Genomic DNA, 19,335 nt, shown 5'->3' on the forward strand with positions numbered 1-19,335 from the left:
CCTTTAAGGGTGGGGGCAGCAGTGGCTCAGGTGGTAACAGGTCGTCCAATGACTTGAAGGTTGGTATTTCTAATGCCTCTCCTCCAGTCAATCTGTCATTGTGTCTTTGGGCAAGACACTTCACCCTCCTTGCTTCCAGTTTTTACATCACTAGTGTATGAATGTTCAGTGGTGGTAGGAGAGGCCACTGGCGCTTATTGACTTATTCCATCAGTCTGCCCCAGGACAGCTGTGGCTACTCTGGTAGCTTACCATCACTGGGGTGAATGAGGGATAAATGAATAATGGATTCAATGTAAAGTGCTTTGGGTGCCTTAAAAAGCACTATTTAAATATAATCCATTATTATTAACAGATCTAAAGCCACCATCCATTAATGCACATTGCAAGGGTAACCTGCAAATCTGTAAAGGCATTATTAATGCAGAAAATTATGTACAGGCTTTAAAGCAACATAAATTGTCATCTTATCAGAGAAGCTCTTGCTTAATTAAAACAGGGTGGGTTTGAAGTGGGAGAGTTCATGTGTTTCCCAGCTTTTTACGCTAATTATTCAGGTGCAGTTTAATGCTAGCTTCATCTGACAAAAGAAAGCTAATCAAGAACTGTTCTGCCTCCTTAAGATGTTTTATGGCAAAGTTGTATCTGTTTTTGAGGTGTATTGATTGATTGATTGAGGGGATATAGACAAGAGTCAACATCAGATTGACTTTTACTGGCTGGTGAGAGTGCAGAGAAGAGGCAGGATGCAAGATGGATGTTGTATTTGACAACCATTTGTTGCACTAAGGCAGCATATTAAGCAGGAGAGGATGGAGTGTACCTCTGTGAAATGTGTCTCTGTTCTCACCTAGCTGAGACACCTGACTATTTCTGTTCCTATTCTCTGTTTTGTTGAAGTCTTTCAGCAATAGCTTCAACAAACACGCAAATCAAGGCCTGGGGGCTTAAAAAAGTTAGTGGAAAAGGAAGGTCTTATGATTCATCTAGTCAATGACAAACAACAACAAACAACACATTAAGGTTTTAAAAGGTTGGTGTATTAGGCCACTTTAGTTTTAGCTTGCTGTAGACCATAACATCATTCAGTAAAACAACAATCTCTGGCTTCTCTACTGGCTGTGGAGTTGAATGAACACCTAAATAAAAATAGAACAATGACCTTCACAGTTTACTGCAGTGCTATTTGATTGCATGCTGGTGTACTTGTTATTGTTTCCGCTGCACAGACTGTTCAAGCTGAACTTCCACGACAGTAGGTCATTAATACAATCACTAAAAAAAACAGCATTTAAATAATAAATAAAAAAACTACACTTTCTGTTAAAGAAAAACTAAATGTTGCCTATTTTCTAATTATCTACTTCAAGTATAGTGACGTCCAAGACAATGCCAAGTGGAATTACCCTCTTTTTCACCCCCTATCCACGGAGTTGTGAGCTCATTCTGTCCATTCGCACGCATTTTCTACTCCACAGGTTGGGTGGGAAGGGTGGGGGGGATAAACACTTGTGTGGCGTTTGTTTGACGTGACACTCCCCCTGGTCGATGGGAGGTCGACGTCACCCTGCCAGCGGAGGAGTGGATGGCCTCTGCAATAAAATACACGAAGAGAACTGAGAAAAAGGAGAAGATTGACCGGGGGGAAAGCAGCGACACGGCATGTATCCCTTTTCTTTTCACCCCGCTGAATAGCCAAGGATATGGGCGCCTTTTAAACCAAACAAGGATATATTTTGGCCGCGGCAACGAGAGTTCCAGCTGAAATGCGGTGTAATGAGTGGCTTTCTTGTTTTTTTGAGCAGACAGAGAGAGATAACTGTACTGTATCCCAGCCTAGCGGATTGGAGTGAAAGTCCGCCATATTCTGCCTTACCACGCCCGGGAGTCGAGCCATTGGAAAATAAACAGACAGCTTTATTCATGTGTTTTTCTCGCCGCCCTCATCCGCTGACGGTAACTTGGAAACAAGTGATTTTGGTGATTCAAATATATCAACATTCAGGACTTTGAAGAGAGACTGGCCGGGCACAGATGACAATGCTTAACGAGATCACACTGAGCAGTACGGAGGATGTGTCTTAAAAGAATCTGTTGATCATATTGAGACGGAAAAGCAGATTATACCAATTAAGATTGCACAGATATTCCACGGAAACCGCTTTGGACACTGTTGCGAGGCTATTGGGAAGCCCAGCAAGCGAATCGAAACGGGGGGAGGGGGGCAGGTGGGGGTCAATATTTCATATATCTGATTTTCCTTCTCCCATAATCTGAACGCTGTTCAGACTCATTATAAGGGCGTCCACGCGTTATTTCACCACAAGCAGGCCTGTATGAGGACGTTATTTGGCTTTCGCAGGCATTTGTTTTTCCCCCTCCTAACGAATGTGAAATCTGGATGACTCAGTAAGAGGGGAAAAAGCGGAAAAGTGCGTGTTGGAAAGGGAGCGAGAATGACCCTGGAATCCATAATGGCGTGCTGCCTCAGTGAGGAGGCGAAAGAAGCCAGGCGGATCAACGACGAGATCGAAAGGCAGCTCCGCCGGGATAAGAGGGACGCACGCCGGGAGCTGAAACTGTTGCTTCTCGGTAAGGTCAATAGAGGAGAGGGAGGGGGGTGGGACAGGCAAACCCAAATTCCTCTCTCATCAAAAATACCTTTGTCGCGAGGAGGTGGGGGTGTCTACTAATGGGGCTTAAGTTCCCACCTAGGTGAAGTTGGGGAGTGGGTGGTTGAAATGTTTCTGTGTTGGAGGAGTGAGTGCACAGATTTGGCAGCTCAGCAGAGGGAGGAGATGCTTCCCAGCAAGGCCTAAATGGCTTCTAGTGTCAAAACCTCCTGATTTGAATAACTGTGACCAGTTAGTATGGAGGAAACAAATGCATATCGGTTATTATAAGCTGTGTTTCTAACCCTCCATACCTGCAGCCAAGCCTCGACGGCCTGTCCAGGTGGTTTCCTTATGAGTGTGACAAATGTTGGCTGGGCCAAAGTCTGCCCTTTATTGGGTGTAATCAAGACACTTTGCAGTTTAACGCCAAACCCTGGTAATGATTATATCACAGTTCTCTAGAAAAACTCAGGGGCATTTTGTCTTGTGTTAAAACCTGCGTGTGAATGTGACAAAGTGATTTTAGTTATATTTATTTTTTTTTTCTTTCTTTTTGAACTTCATTAAACCCAACACAACAGCAGTGCATTATACAAGGAAACACAATAAGCTGAATGAAATGGGTGAAATTCCTTGACTTTGTTGTTAATGTCTCATCATAGTTCCAGTAAAAACTTCCCTCCTAATCCTGGTACCTGCACCCTTTAAGTGTGGTGTCAGGAGAGGGGTGGGGGAGGGAATTTTGTTGTATGTATTAGTTCTGAAGAAATGCGAGGAAAACAAGCCATCTACTTACCATCCAGTTTTTAATTAGATTTTCAGCACAAAGCCCATTAAGTCCTTAAGATGTCTGTGGTCCTACAAAGTCTCGCTTCCTGATCCAGTTCTCCCCTTTTTCTGATTTCCTTAGAAAAGACACAAGGGAATGGTGTAAAGAAATGTGGACATTTAGATCCCTCCACGCTAGTTTTACCTACTGAAGGTTTTCTCAGCAAAAAAACAGATGTATTAATACCCCTTTAAAGGATTTGAAGGTGCTGCCACCACCCTGGTTAAGCATGGTTAAATGATTGCGTTGTTGTTCCCGCTTAATCTCTCTTAACACTCAACAATTTGCTCATTATTCAAACACTTCAACAGCCGATCACTTCAACAATAATGTAAAAAACTGGCAACATAACAGTACTTTTCAGGAGTCATTACGTTGCACATTTTGCATTGTTAGTCTCCATCTTCATGCTGCACAATATTAGACTATCTATGCCAAATAATTAATGACTGTTTCATATTTAATGCCTGATTTTGTGTAGTGTCAGCTAATCACTAGCTATAAGAACAAGCTATTATATTTCAGTGTAGCTTAGCAGCATGCCTCTAACGAGAGGATGTTTACAGCTAATGACTCTTTAATATGGGGTTCTACAAAATCTAAAAATAAGGTTCATGAAACAGAGTAAGACATTTTCTGTGATCATGCATAGCTTTCAATATTTAAAAAGTTACAGGATGGTGGATCTGACTATGTCCAGCCTTCATGTAGATTTCATATGGTAGTTTTCTGCAGTATGGTGCTGTATTATCAAGAGTGGTATGGTGAGACTTGATAGAGTAGGAGTAGGAAAAGTAAGGTGGTAAGGGCTAAACCAAGACAACAATCTTGATTTATCCATGTGTCAAGGCGCGTAGACTTACAATATGCAACCCAGAACCCATTTGACTCCCTAGCTAATCAGCTCAGAATTTACTATGAAATTATGTTCATGTTTGTGTATTTCTCTCATGCTTCACGTGGGCAAGTTAACCAGAGGAAGTTGTATGTGCACTGTTTGGTAAGCTATATTCCATACCCATAAGTGCTTATTGGGGTTTTAAACTCACTAATTGCTTTGTCTCCTGTGGGACTTGAGCACCAAACACTCTAATCAAGTCGAGAAATTCTCCTCAGAGTGTCTATCATGAGTTGTTCTTTTTGTTTTGTTTTTTTTTTTTTTTTACAAATTGCCTTGGCTTTTAAACTGCAGTTACGATATTTCAAAGCCACTAATTGCTCTGTGTCCACAGGAACTGTGTATGTTGAAATGTACACAACACAATAAGTAAGCAGTGGCAGCATGTAACCTACCCACCTTTTTTATGCATCTAATATCCATTAAGAGGTTTTAAAGTAATGATGGTAATGCACTCAAATTAACTCATTTGACCCCAAAAGATGACTAAGAAGATATTTCCAGCAACGGTATAAAGACATTTTGTAGCAGGAGAAGCTGCCAGGGAAACGTCTAGTACAAGCTGAGAAGTTAAAAGCACTTTTCATTCAGCCCATTTAAGACTTTAGTTAAGCATCAGGTGTGTAAGATGAGCATAGGTGACTAAAAAAAGAGTCAAGTCTAAAATAACAAACTAAAAAAGAAGATCATTGAAAGGGAATAAAAAAAAATAGCAATGACCTCGCTGCGACAACCAAGTGATACTGATCTCCAGCAGCCTTACACCATAAAAACAATCATTCTAAGAGCTTGAATCAAAGGCACCTGGATTTCTTTTTGTTTCTTGAAAACATTTAAGCTCTCATCCAAAAGGCTTTTTCTGTTCTAAAGGAGTTCCGGGTTTATAAGCTGTAGTTTAGATATTTATACTGGTGGGGGCGAGGTCATTAATGCTCATGTGGCTTCAACAACCCTCAAGTGTGAAAGGCCAAACTACATCTTAAAAGAGAGAAAGATGTTTTTAAGAGAAAAAAGATGTCCAGTTGCCTCTGATTCAAAGCATCACCATGACCTGGATGACTGAGAATTTACACCAACAATAATTCAAGTTTGTGACATTTCTGCTAGGGATGTCCCAATCCACACTCTAGTATGTGATTAAGTTTCCATTTGAGGTTTTTCTTTCATTTCTCTGACTATCGGGGTTTACTGAAAGTACATTAAGTCCCAGCCTTTAGAGGTTTAGGTAGACCTGGACATCTGCATTCAGTGTACTGTAATTGGCACATAGCTAATTACAATATCAGTTGAGAGGCTTATGACAGAAACTATGTTTCAGTATGTCGGTGATAATGTCCGCAGTAGTATTTTCTTCAGTAAAACAGTTTCAATTCATCAATTTTACAGAGTCAGCGGGAGGACGGAGGAATAACAGGAGACAGTGACAGAGCAGCATGTTCCAGTGAAGCATATCACCCCGAGACATGATGCATTTAATGTCATTGCAGAACAGAATGCTGTGTTCAGGGTCACCACAGAACTATTGTTTGACATAAAATCAATATTTTAAAAGTTTTATTTAGTCTTTTTTGTGTGTGTATTTTTAATGTATTTGTGCAACTGCGTTCTGCGAGATAATGCATGCGTCAGACTGAGATTCGTCTCAGATGCTCAATCTTAAATGACTCAGACCTGTGTCAGGGACCAAAACATCTTTATTAGAACATCTTAGTCCTGAAAAGTAGTGTGTAAAACAAGACCAGTGCTTAACATTTTGTCGACAGCACAGCAGTAAAATAGAATTAATTCAAAGACGTTTTTAATGTACAAACCTACTCTGAGGAGGCACAGTGGCTAATGCTAGCCACCAAGCTAATGTGTTTGATAGCGTTATTACAATGTTCATCACACTCATTATGTTGTTTAAGGTTTTAAACATTAACACACAGGGCTTCCTCATGGTTGCATTTCGCACATATGTTGGCTACAGTAGCTGTTTGGCTAGTTAACTGACCTGATGCCTAGTTAGCAATAATTTTAGCTTTTATGGCTAAAATTAAATTATACATAGGAACATAAAATGAGTAAATGGGCCAAAATGAGTACACCTTTAATACATAATATCAGTGAAATCAAGTAGTTTTTTTTCTTCTTTTTTTTTTTTTTTTTTGCTGTTTCAATGTCGGAGTGATGAAGAAAACAGCTCCCATGATGCTACACTACTTTGTGATGTCATCAAACTGTCTTTTAGTCCAGTTTTGATTGAGATGTATTGTGGCAGAAGCTATATGCTGTATTTTTAAATATTTTTAGCATCTATCACAGTTCCTAATTTTATTCTACATTGGAAAGAAAACACTAAAAGTAGGTGTGTGAAAGAAGGTAGATGCTGCATTCACAGAACAAAGGCTAACTTTACATACCTGTGCAGCTGTGGGACGTTCAAGATCTCCACATTTTTTCCCAAGTGAATTTCTGCTTGTTTAGGCTGCCAGTGTTTAATGCAGTGTTGAAACTACTGTTCAGATGACAAGCAGTTACATGCAGCAGACGTTTGATCACAACAATGTTCTTAGAGCAGCACGACAAACAATCCCAGCTGACTGCTTACTGGGAACTTTTGTTTAATGATGATAATGCTGCTTTTAAGATGTAGTTTGAACTCTTGTTTTGCACACTAATGCTTTGAGTTTGCAAGAGTCAGAAGTCAAATGCTAAACAGTAACATGAGTAGAGTACTATAGAGTACCATTAGGATGTGGTTAGATATATCTCCTGGACATTTAACTGAAAGCCTTGTGAAAGAGCACATTCATGTTGTAGGACTTTTCAGCTTCTCTTGGCGTAGCAGTAATGCATTGTTTTCTTTTTAATGTGGCCAAACCTTGTCGTGCACCAAAATCCAAATCTGTTCTATCTTTTAAACTTTTGGCCAAAACAGTCCAAATAAAAATTATCTGTCATGTGACAAAATTGATCAAATTATGCGGTATTAACATGATTTCATGAATTGTCACTCATATCTAAAACATCTCAGGGACAGATGGGTTAAACGTAAATGATTAACAACCCTGTCTACATCTGATAAATGAAATTTAAAATTGCTCAATTACAAAACTGGCACAGCCCATCTCCAATCCTTAAGAGACCATCGGACCTAGTTTTTGATGCCTGGCCCCTTTTACATCCACACGTTTAGTTCGCATACACAGACAAAATCGGATAAGTGGATTTGAAGATAAGTCACTAGAGCCCAGAATGTTATTGAATGACTTTTGTTGAACAGAATTAAAGGTAATGTAATATTTTGTGTTTTTTTTTGCAATTTAAAGTCAAATTGTTCACATAATCTGTAGGAAACATGTAAGTGTGATCAACACAGTCACTGTGAACAGCTCTTTATCGGACAGATAAAAGCTGTGGGAACTCTGTCAAGGCCACAACCAAACAAAGTCCACCTCAACTTTCAACAAGCCTTTAATGAACACATTTCTGTAATTATGAGCAGAAGAAGTACAAATGTCATGCATGAATCCAACCAAGTTAACAGTGTAGAGATACAAAATGTAAAATTTAGAGGTCATAATACATTGTCATGCAAAGTTTCTGTTGCTGGTTTGAAGCTGCCCAATATTCTCACACTGAGTAGATTAAACCTGCGCACGAGAAACTCTCACTTTACAAATAGAAAGTTCATTTTAAAAGATTTCTTCTAGCTGGTGTAGTTCTACATGCGCGAAAGCTGGATTTTAAGGTGACATTGAATGTTGTGTAAAGTGTTGTGTTTATATTTTAGCATCACCTGTATCGATGTCGTTTCCTGCAGTCATCCAGTCATAACTGTTTACTGACTGTACAGTAATACTACAGCTCTTCTCGTCCAATTCAAGCTTTGTTAAACTTACGTCAGGAGCAGGGCAGAAAACAAAGGCCCTGTCATGCACGCTGACCAGGAATACATTTGTGGACAAATATATTAGTTTACTTATAGGGTAAAGTGAAAACGGTACAGTCCTGTTAGCTCTTTTCTCGAGGTGGCGGCTAAGATCTTGGCAGTGAATTGTTTTCTTCCCAACTCATGAGTTTGGTTTTGAAAGTCAGCTGCAGGCATCACCGCATAACTGATGCTGCTGAAACGTATAATTTGTACAAGCATAAAAAGGTTTTTGCTGACAGACACAGAGTGGCTTGTGTTCTTTCTTTCTTTGTTTTTCCTCCCCTCTTAGTGCGACCCTATTTTTCAAGTCCCTAGGCTTAGCATGGTTACCTCAGATGTGATACTGATCCATAAAAGTCAACCTCAAACATGGGTTAATTCCAGATCACTGAATCGATTCAGATTGTGACTCAGTTACTGCTGATAGTCAGCAGACATAAAACCCTTGCATATTCATTTTTGCCTCAACTTTTTCGGTTGTACTTGTTTGTATGATAGAAAGCTCTGTTAAGATCCATGTGTGGTCAAACAATCCTAAATCATTATTTTTAAAATTGCCAAACAGTGCTGTAAAACTGTCCTTCTTTTATGAAATATCCCAGTTTTGTTTAAAAGCATCATACTTTATTCTGTTTTTGAAAGCCCATGAAGGGATCCAAACACAAGCAAAATCCAGTATGGTTACTGAGACCCTGTCCGGAGCACTTTTTAACGTTGTTCTCATGTTTTTAGGGTGGTTTTTTCTATGTTAATAAACAAACCATGAGAAAACTAAGCAGTTAAAACTATGGCTGAGCATCTTGACCTTAAACCTTTTGTACTAATGACAGTCTTAAAAACAGTTTCAAACACCCAAGATTTTTTATGCATCATAAACAAGGTAGACTGGTGAACGCTTGCAGTAGCAAACAATGTTTAACTAATACCAGCAACAAAACATTATTAGCTATTTGCTTGTGTATTCAGTAGGAACCGCCGAAACTTTTCACACCATTAAAACCCCTCCGCTGCAGCAGGTGGTGTAGATGGAGGTGCAAATTTGCATCTAAATCAGTTAAATCAGTTCAGTCTGCAACAAATATTACTTGCCATTAAAGTGAATTATATAGTTATTCAAAGAACGTGCAGCAACTAATCAGAGTTAGTGTTTGTAGCCCCGAGGAATCTGAGATGTAATGCAGAATCCAAATTTGTGAGCAGATGTGACATTTCCCCTTGCATGTGGAAAACAGAATGGTGCATTGTAACAGCTTTAGTTTTATCCCCAAAAATATAAGTTTGATTTGCAAAAAACAATTCAAATAGACGGAATAATGGAAAAATAAGATGAGCAGTGTGACGTACTACCATAAACATGATTGAGAGACTACATGTCCACAGTCTCCTAGGATATGTGTCTAGCTAATCAGTATCTCTCTTGCTATTGTTTTGGTCATGACAGGATTCTGGATTATATAGCCAAGAAGATTTCTTGACCTCAGCAATTAATTTCATCCTTCGTTGAGGTGAAAGAATTGACTTGTGCTTTTTTCAGACGTTGCACGCTTAAAGAAAGAAGAAAAAAAAAAAGAGATGTAAAGTGTCACCATCCAAACTTCAGACTACCGGTTTAGCCCGTGACATTGTTGGGCTTGGACACTGAAAATAATGGGACAGGCTGTTTTTAAGTGCACTGTGTTTAGGCCTTGAGGCTGAAAGAGCACATTGAGGAACTCTGTGCTAATTTTAGTTTCATCATTACTGCTTTCTCTGTTCATGTCAGACATCTAAATTAGCATCCACACAGGAGAAAGTCAGTTCCTCCAGACATCGTAATCGTTAAGCACTAGTTCGGACTCTAGTTTGTTGCCCTACAGCAGAGAGGTTACTTGCAATAAAATAGGCTTATGCTGCAGAGGCTGCACGACTTCTGCATGCATCTCACACACACTCTTCTTCCAAAGTTAGAGCCGATGATCTGTAGACTAGAGAAACTACACCCCCAGTTCTTCACACCCAGATATTTCCTTTCATCACTGAGGAGAGAGCAGTGTGGTTTTTGGTCTGTCACCAGACCAAAGAAACAGGCTGAGAGGAAAGTAGACAGCGCATAATATTGTGTGTGAGTGAGCTTTCCCCCTTAGGAAATGGCCTATTCTTTTTATATTTTACACGTATTTCTTAGTTTAATTTTTATTTAGTTTTTTTATTTATTTTTTTTGTACTAACATTAGATCAAATGACTAATGTAAAAAGACTTGCTCATAGTAATGAAACCATAGGGTACTGTTACATAACTCAAGTCTTTTTGCTCTACACTTTTAATTTCTCTGGGAAATTCATAGTATTTGCTTACTGCTCCCCAGCTCCACTTTTAAAAACCCCTTTCAGACACAGTAGGTAGCTGTTGTCAAGGAAAAGGCTCTGGTGAACTCTCTGTGCTCAAACTTGCTTATTACCATACACAAGGCAAACATATTTAGCGACTGGCTGTTGAATATGAAGGCTGTAGCTGATAATAAGTCAGACCCCACTTCTGTTAGTGGACGTGAACACGTTTTCTCTGCAGGATGTGTATGTATGTAGGCAACTAGTAGAAGTTTTGCAAAAGCAGCTCTTTTTGTGAACCTGCTCTTGCCGTGAGCAAGTGCTTGAATCCTAGCTTTGTCTTTAAAGTTAGCTTGAAATGGCTGGTAAGGGGCCATTTTTCTCCTATATGCTGTTTTTGGAAGAATTGAAGTTACACATAATAGTACCACCCACTGCTTTGTTGAACTGTTTTTAAAAAGTTTAATTGCATTTAACTTTAAATGCACATCCTTCATTTTTTAGTCTTCTTTTCCCAATGTCGATTTTAAGAGCATGAATGTTGACACACTCAATTAAATGTGTTGTTTTGCTGGATGGAACCCAGCACAAATCTACTAAATAAATAAACTCTTTGTCCTCTTTTCCTGTCTACTTTCTCAGGCACTGGGGAAAGTGGGAAGAGCACATTCATCAAACAGATGAGGATTATCCATGGCGCTGGTTACTCTGACGAGGACAAAAGGGGTTTCACTAAACTGGTCTATCAGAACATCTTCACAGCCATGCAGGCTATGATCCGAGCCGCGGAGACTCTTAAGATCCCCTACAAATACGAGCACAACAAGGTAACTGACATCCTTTCATTGAAACCATCTAAATTTCCCCCACAGAAATGATAGTGGAAGTCAAATGTGATGAATAGTTGGAGAGAACGTGAGCAAAAAGGGCCGAAGCATGTTGCATATTTTTAGAGTGCTGCCTATCTTATTGGGAACAGCCATCCATAATCATTTCCTGTCCTGTTTTTTACACTTCCTGTATCCTTAAAGCACTCCAGTGCTCCATCACGCCCTTTGTTTGTGTTTGCTTGCATGCTTGCACTGAAATACACATGTACATTCTGCATATGCAAACACATACACATATGCAAACAGATGTACCTCAAAGGTATGTGTGACAGATGACATGTCTCTCTACCAAATTTCAACGTCGCTGCAGGACGTGCGTTTTCTCTCATCTTTGTGCTTTATGTGAGTTGCGCTTGTGGTCTTTAACTCCAGGAGCTGTTGCAGAGACTTCTTACTCGTAGTTTATTCTCTGTGCGAGTGACAAATGAAAGGAAATTAAGCGTAGGACCCGTCACCTTGGCAACACTTGTTATTAATGGAGCCAGTTCAGGTGTCAGCTGACCACATGTTTTCAGTTTCACCATGCCAGACCACACTCTTGTTAGATGGTGTTTGGCCCAAAATTTTGAGGAGATTGGATTTGGAGGGTTAGGGTCATAAAATTTATATTTAATTTTCTGAATTTAAACCTAAATCTTAACATTATCCTTGAGATCCTGCAAGGATATTGTTGTATCATAATGTCCCTGATGATATGAATATATTATAGATATAGTAGAAGACTGCCCAATATGTGTTTGTTAAGAGTAAACAGGCAAGCTAATTATCATTATTTGTATTACAGAGCAAATAAACTGAACATTTGATTTAAGCAAAATATGATTTTAATGTTTTTAAATGTTCAGTTTTAAATGTTTAGATATGTATATTTCTGAGTATTTTGGCCAAAACCTCATAGGACAGATTTCCAACGGCTGTTACAGGTTGTCACATAGATACCACTAAATGCTAGCTCAGTTTGAACTGCTGATATCTTATTTTTATGTAGACAGTTTTCAAGCAGCTTATCTTTCAGTGATCAGCTACATGCACTGTTTTAAAGCTTGTCAATCTCTAAAGGAAAGGGTGCCGTTCTCACATTTCTTCATTATGCACCAAATTTACAATATAGCAGACGGCAGCAGCTGGTCAAACAGGAGAGCCAGACCACTGACACTCGCCACCAAGTGTGTATTACGTAACACAGAGTGAGATTTAAAATTACACCACACACGACAACTTTGTTTCAGTCTCTGCTGTTGGGCTGGATCAGTCTGTAAACATCCTTTCACTTCCCGTCTTTCATTAAAAAAGATGCCAGAAGTGCTGTTTCATTTCATTTTTCATTTTCAAACGTAGTTGAACTCCCTTTAAACACAACAACAGATTACAGTTTATAGTGTTTCATTATATTTCTTTGTTTTATTCCACAGTAATTCTAGTTAACCACTTGTATCCTGTCATACTTTACACCCAACATATGATGTGTTATAATAGTTGTTTTGAGGTTTGTGTTAAGACATTTAGCTGAGCATCTGAAATTATGCCAACCAGCTAAGAGAAATGATAAATTAAAGTAATAGTTATTTTTCTGTACATTTATCTTTGTGTTTTTCCATTTAATGAACTAATATTTTAAATTAAAATGATTAAATAAATGAATTCAGGTGTCAGAAAACTGTACCAACTCAAAAACTTAGAAAAACACAACTGTGTCACTTAATTTGGGACTCCTGAAATCTGGAAATATATAATTCAGTGAGTTGTTAGGTTAGCAACGAAGAAGTACGTCCCAGCTCAGGTTGTTTTTGTCCAGTCACCTCAGTAATCTCCTCCTCCGTTAACTTCAAAACATGATCCGCTGCAGAGATGGGAAGTTAAAACTTTGTGGTGATTGTTAATTAAGAAAGAAACATGCTAATAATGCTCCATTAGCAGTTTATTTAATGGTTTTTTTTATATACATAGAAATCTGGCATTGCTGGGATGGTTATTTGGGTATAAATGTCAGGGTTAGTATGGTATTGGTAGAGTTTTCCGGTTTTGCAAACAGCATGAAACATCGTCAGCATCATACTAAAGAACAGTAACACACACAGCCTGCCAGGATTTAATTACCGAATGGAAAACTCATCCACATTTGGGTTTGATTGATGGTTGACTGATACAGATGCTGTCATTGTAGCTTGAATTATCTGTCTTGCCAAGGCAGTTAACTGTGCAGTGCATGCATTCCTCGGTGTAAATAAGGTGGCAGTGGGAAGTGTTTGTTTGATAAAAGGGGTCACTGACATCACAAAAGAAAGGAAACTGAAACCTGCCTGTATATGTTTTCACTGTCTTCTTGGTCATTTACAGTAATATCATAGATCATCAGACCCATCCATTAGAGAAGCCATCATGACCATCACATGATGCATTGCCCAGTTGTGGTTCTGACCATGTAGCTGACTCTCTAAACTTCTCTTGTTGAAAACTAAAGCCATATTGTATGCCCTGCTGCTGACCTTTAAGGCCTGTATTCTGTGGACACATAACCAATGTGCATCCACGTTAATATTAAAGCTTTGTTAGAAGTTATGATGGGGGAAAAATAATTACTGGGTTTTATTAAAATATTATTTTATATATATTCTTAGATTTTCAGGATTTTCTGAGTGTGTTTTATTCTAGCTTACTATACATCAATATGCAGTTATTGTCCTGTGTAAAATGAAAGGCTGATGAGTAAGAGTTAGATATTGATCTCATGGACGGACGGCTGCCGTGTGCAGTATTTACTAATAAGCTTTGATGCTAATGTATTATTGCAACAGTTATCAATTTTAAAGTGGCTTGTCAAAACACTGCTCTGCTTCTAATGCACATTTCATATTGAATTTCTAGATGTGGTTGAAAATCTCATTTAACACAACAAAGTGAGTTACTTAGTCAGCTTTGCTGGGTGGAAATTATGTCCAGTCTTTAGTCTTATCATGATGTGAGCATCAAGTATCATACCTGTGTGTGAAACTGTTTCAGGCACATGTTGGTCTCTTTAACATGGGACAAAAGGAGAGTTTTAATAAGAATCTGGGGCAGCAAAACTTTCCCCTTAATATTTTTAAAATCCCCTGTGGGAGCTGAGCTTCTGATATTAGGTCCATGCTCAGCCTGGGGGTGCAAAACAATTTCTGGTTATAGAAAATGTCGATAAGTGAGAAACTAAACCACTGATAATTAGGACTGCGCAGCCTGTACAGCAGGAATATTCAATGCTGTCCTACGAGGGCTGCAGTCCTGCAGGTTGTCCATGTCTCCCTGCACCAACACAGCTGACTTGCAGTGATATTGAAAACCTGCAGGACGGGGGCCCTCGAGTTGAATAGCCCTGCTGTACAGTGACTCCTTTTTTAATGTTATTGAAAAGGTTTTATTTCTTGTGTTGTTTAAATAAACTTCATTTGGGTTATGTTCTCCATCAGGGTAACGCCAACATTGTGAGAGAGGTGGATGTAGAAAAAGTCACCATGTTTCAGAATCCTTACGTAGACGCAATCAAGAGCTTGTGGAATGACCCAGGTATCCAGGAGTGTTACGATCGAAGGAGGGAGTACCAGCTCTCGGACTCCACTAAATAGTGAGCAGAACGGATATAATTCCATAAAAATGCTGAATTCAGAGACTGAATGGATGGGGATGCTTTTTTACTAATAAGAGATCCTGGATTATTTTTCTTCTGTGTCTGTGTAGTTATCTGAACGCGCTGGACCGCATCGCTGAAACTTCCTATCTTCCCACCCAGCAAGATGTGTTGAGGGTTCGAGTCCCCACCACAGGCATTATTGAATATCCATTCGACCTTCAGAGTGTCATATTCAGGTGAGATCATTTAATTTAAGAACGGTGGAATCGATCTGATTGGTGGAACATACTTGCAGTGTTCTGGCCTTCCGTGTGTTAGCTAGTGCGTAGCTACAAACATGTTTATTTTACTTCTACAAACTTAACTTGCAATGTGGTAAAAATGCAAACCCTGCAGATTAGTAGGAATTTTTTTTAACTGGTAAATAAATTCCAGCTACAAAAAAAAAGGAAAAAGAAATCCTGGAAATGTTGGTGTGAAACCTCCTCATGTGGTATGGCTGCGCTTCTTTTTTTTTTTTAAACACTCAGTTCTCCTTTTAAAAGTGCTGTCAAGTCAGAGCACTATCTAATCACTGAAAGAGCATCTTTCTAAAACGTTTCATTTTCAATTTTCAAGAATATTCTACAGCAAGTTCCCCATCTGTACTCCCACGTTTAGTATTACAGTAGAAGATTTACAGCTTAATGCTGTATCTCTCTAAAGGATTCTTTCCGTCGAAAGTCCTCAGTAACTTCTCTCCCTCTTGGGTGGTGCTGCCTCAACAGGATGGTGGATGTTGGAGGTCAGAGGTCAGAGAGGAGGAAGTGGATTCACTGCTTTGAGAACGTCACATCCATCATGTTCCTGGTGGCGCTCAGCGAGTACGACCAAGTCTTGGTGGAATCAGATAATGAGGTGATTTATCTTCTTTCTATTAAAAAAAAAAAAAAAATTATTGTAAAGGTGATTGTCATTTATGGGATGCTTGGAACAGCTTTTTGTTGTGTCATGTGAAGCATATTATTATTATTATTATTTAAAAAAAAAAACAACAAATTCTCACCATGCTTGGGTTAGCGCCACTTCTCCTCCCAGTCGGAAGGTATTTGTAAATGATCAGTCAGCTGCTGTGCATGCCACTTCAGGCCACATCTGCTTCCGGAGAGAATATAGCATCATGTGTGTTAGTTTATTAAAAGGATTAATGAGCAGGTGTGTGTTTATGTATGTGTTGTCTGTGCTCACGTGTGTTACTGCAAGCCTCCAGATTACACAGCGAGAGGACTGACATTCTGCCTGTCCTCTGTACTCTCATGTCATTGGATCTATCTTTTTTTATATAACATAAAGGAAAAATTTGTTTAGACGCTTTATTGCACTGCAGCATTTTGTTCGGAGCCTTTTCCCATCCTTACTGGTTTCTATTTAGTGCTGTTAAGCATTTATTAAAATCCCCTCACAATAAAGATGAAAAACTGTGGTTTAATTAACTCATTAACCATCTTTTCCTGTCTTTTTCTCTCTCTCTGTCACCTTTTCCCTACTCTGCTCACATACATTCACATCCTCTGTGTAGAACCGGATGGAGGAGAGTAAAGCTCTGTTTAGGACGATAATCACGTATCCCTGGTTCCAAAACTCCTCAGTCATCCTGTTCCTCAACAAGAAAGACCTGCTGGAAGAAAAGATCATGTACTCACATCTGGTTGACTACTTTCCAGAGTACGATGGTGAGTAGTAGCACTTTGAAACCAAACACTCAGTTTTTCTTTGGAGATTTGTTGTCAGAGTCATGTTGGCATGAAATGTTAATGATAAAAGTCAAATATTACTAAGGAAATATCTGCTAAAGTCACACAGTAGGTTACACAAAGTTTCTTTTTTCAGGAGTTTTTCCTGCTGTTCCTTTAGAGCAGTGGTTTTCAAACTGGGGGGGTCGCCAGATAACTTTGAAAAATATACATTTATCTAATAAATTTGGGATTTTTATCAGGGCTGTCAAAATAAAGCATTAATGAAGAGATAAATCTTTTTTATCACATTAACCCATCAACAACTAAGTTAGTACACATGACACATTAAAAATCCTAATTTGACATTATCACCGTAAAAGAAGGTGATTTTGAGCATGTAGGTGCCTTGTCACAGCGGTAAACCACCAACAACCACTTTATCCTCCTTATTTATGACGATTCTGACAGTTTTCCAGCCTTACATTTAGAGGATTGCTGCAAGATGACCTGTTTGATACATCACATAATTTTATCACAATTATGTCGTTGTATTGGGGAGGAGGCCGCAAACTCTAGTGCATCTTATCTTTGTGGTTGTGGCTCAAAAAGTAAAAAAAAATACTGGTTCAGTCCGGCATCATTTCTTTATTTTTCTGTACAGCCTGTGGCTAAAACTGAGTTGTTATATTGTTTTTGTCTGATTACTCGTCAGCAAATCCTTCAGCTTACCAAACAAGCTGAAACATTAACAATAATAGGAAATTTAAAAAAAAAAACAAAATAGTGAGTTATGCCACAAGCACAATGGATGTAAAGTTTGTCATTGTGGCCATTATGCACCTTCAAACCTTCCATTTCCTCATGATGACTATTCTTTCCTTTCCAGGTCCACAGAGGGATGCCCAAGCAGCTCGAGAATTCATCCTTAAGATGTTTGTAGATCTGAACCCAGACAGCGATAAGATCATCTACTCCCACTTCACCTGTGCCACCGACACAGAGAACATCCGTTTCGTCTTTGCCGCCGTCAAAGACACCATCCTGCAGCTCAACCTAAAGGAGTACAACCTGGTGTAGCGCGTGGCAGGGCTTCTGGATGGAGACCCTCATCACACAATGACTGACGCAATCTGTGAAAAGATAGATCATGTACACACACGTGCACACACAGAAAAATATCTGAGGAAAACAAAATCTAATGGTTGCATAATACTAATTTATTTGCCATTTGTTGACCTCTTGGTCCCTGAGCAGTGAATGAAGTAAATGTTATCTTGCTATTTAAGGAGTTGATGGGAAGCAGGGGGGAGGGGCAGGATATTTGCAAGAGTTGGGGAAGAAGCTGATAATAAACACAGTGTGCTCCATCCCTCCTGCCTTTTTTATAAACAAGAAGAAAATGTTTTCATTCCTTTTCTGAACCCTCCCTCCTACCTGTCATTTCATTCTGACGCTTCATCAAGAGCCTTCGCCCAACAGGAAGTGATGTAACAGATCTGTAATTGTAAATTTCCTTTTTGCTTTAACAAAGCGATTGGCAAGACTCTTGTTAAGTAGGCATAAACTGTGATTTTTAAATTATTTCAGATTGATTTGATATTGATTAACTTCAATCATTATTATTATTATCATTATTAGTATTATTATTATTATTACTTCTACATAAACTTTGGTACCATTTAAGTAGAAGGTGTGACTGTGGAATCAGGTTCCCTGTTCACAGGTGTTGATAGTCTTTTCCTACGTGATAGCCATGTGGTATATCACAACCATGACGTTCAGGACTGAGGGAAGCTGGCGTTACAGATGTTTCCTGAGCGAGAAGGAACTCACAGCTGCTCTGTCATGTCAAAGGGGAATGGAGATGGCGTCAGCCACTTCACACAGACTGAAGGGAACAGAGGAGATGAGGATTCATGGGACATTATTAAATGTTTATGTTCAACTGTGCCACATTAATGCTTTTTATTACGGTAATGTCTTTGTTTACTACCAATGCCAAAATAACTCAAGCCCCAGACTCCACTGCTGTGTTAACTACTTCACTTAAATTGATCAACCACCTGACTCTTGCAGGTTTTTAAGTATTCTTCAAAGTTGATGGTACCCCCAAAATACTGACCCATGCAGCATGAACTAAAAGAAGCATCACATGGTCAGTAGGCTGTTTGAGACGAGGAGGCAACCTGAACTGCTCAAACTAGCTAAACCCCCAACTTCTCTCTCTCTCTCTCTCTCTCTCTCTCTTTTTTCGTCCTTCCTCCACAGTTTAGCTGTATCTTTGTAATTGTCCAATCACAGCTCGACAGCCTTGACTGTTGTAGTTGAATAGCAGTGGAGAATAAATTTGGCTAGTTGCTGTGTAAAAGAGCAGAGTGTTGATGTTTAGTTTGTACCAAAGTAAGCCCTTATTGTTTATAATTGGCACCTCTTACAATTCCCAAGTTAATTTTTATTTTTTTTTGGTAACAGTTCTGTAGAACATGAATCTGTAATTTACATTTATTGAGGCATAGTGCAATTATGAATACTATAATCGTTGTACATACATCTCTCTATTC

General features: G+C 39.1%; 1 protein-coding gene across 1 annotated transcript; it reads left to right on the top strand.

The window, feature by feature from the left end:
• The first annotated feature begins 1,519 nt into the window (after window positions 1-1,519).
• Window positions 1,520-19,253, top strand: LOC121648491 (guanine nucleotide-binding protein G(q) subunit alpha). The gene is made up of 7 exons (XM_041998670.1): window positions 1,520-2,592; window positions 11,208-11,392; window positions 14,899-15,053; window positions 15,167-15,295; window positions 15,827-15,956; window positions 16,618-16,771; window positions 17,661-19,253. The coding sequence occupies exons 1-7, from the start codon at window positions 2,457-2,459 to the stop codon at window positions 17,849-17,851; spliced, it is 1,080 nt and encodes a 359-aa protein (XP_041854604.1). The 5' UTR covers window positions 1,520-2,456; the 3' UTR covers window positions 17,852-19,253.
• Window positions 19,254-19,335: the final 82 nt, after the last annotated feature.

The sequence above is a fragment of the Melanotaenia boesemani genome, chromosome 11 (assembly GCF_017639745.1).
Source record: "Melanotaenia boesemani isolate fMelBoe1 chromosome 11, fMelBoe1.pri, whole genome shotgun sequence".
NCBI lineage: Eukaryota > Metazoa > Chordata > Actinopteri > Atheriniformes > Melanotaeniidae > Melanotaenia > Melanotaenia boesemani.

Coding starts and splice junctions, on each gene's coding strand:
- LOC121648491 (XM_041998670.1), top strand. CDS start 2,457: ATGACCCTGGAATCCATAATGGCGTGCTGCCTCAGTGAGGAGGCGAAA. Junction 11,393..14,898: donor ACAAATACGAGCACAACAAG/GTAACTGACATC, acceptor GTTCTCCATCAG/GGTAACGCCAACATTGTGAG. Junction 15,054..15,166: donor CTCTCGGACTCCACTAAATA/GTGAGCAGAACG, acceptor GTGTCTGTGTAG/TTATCTGAACGCGCTGGACC.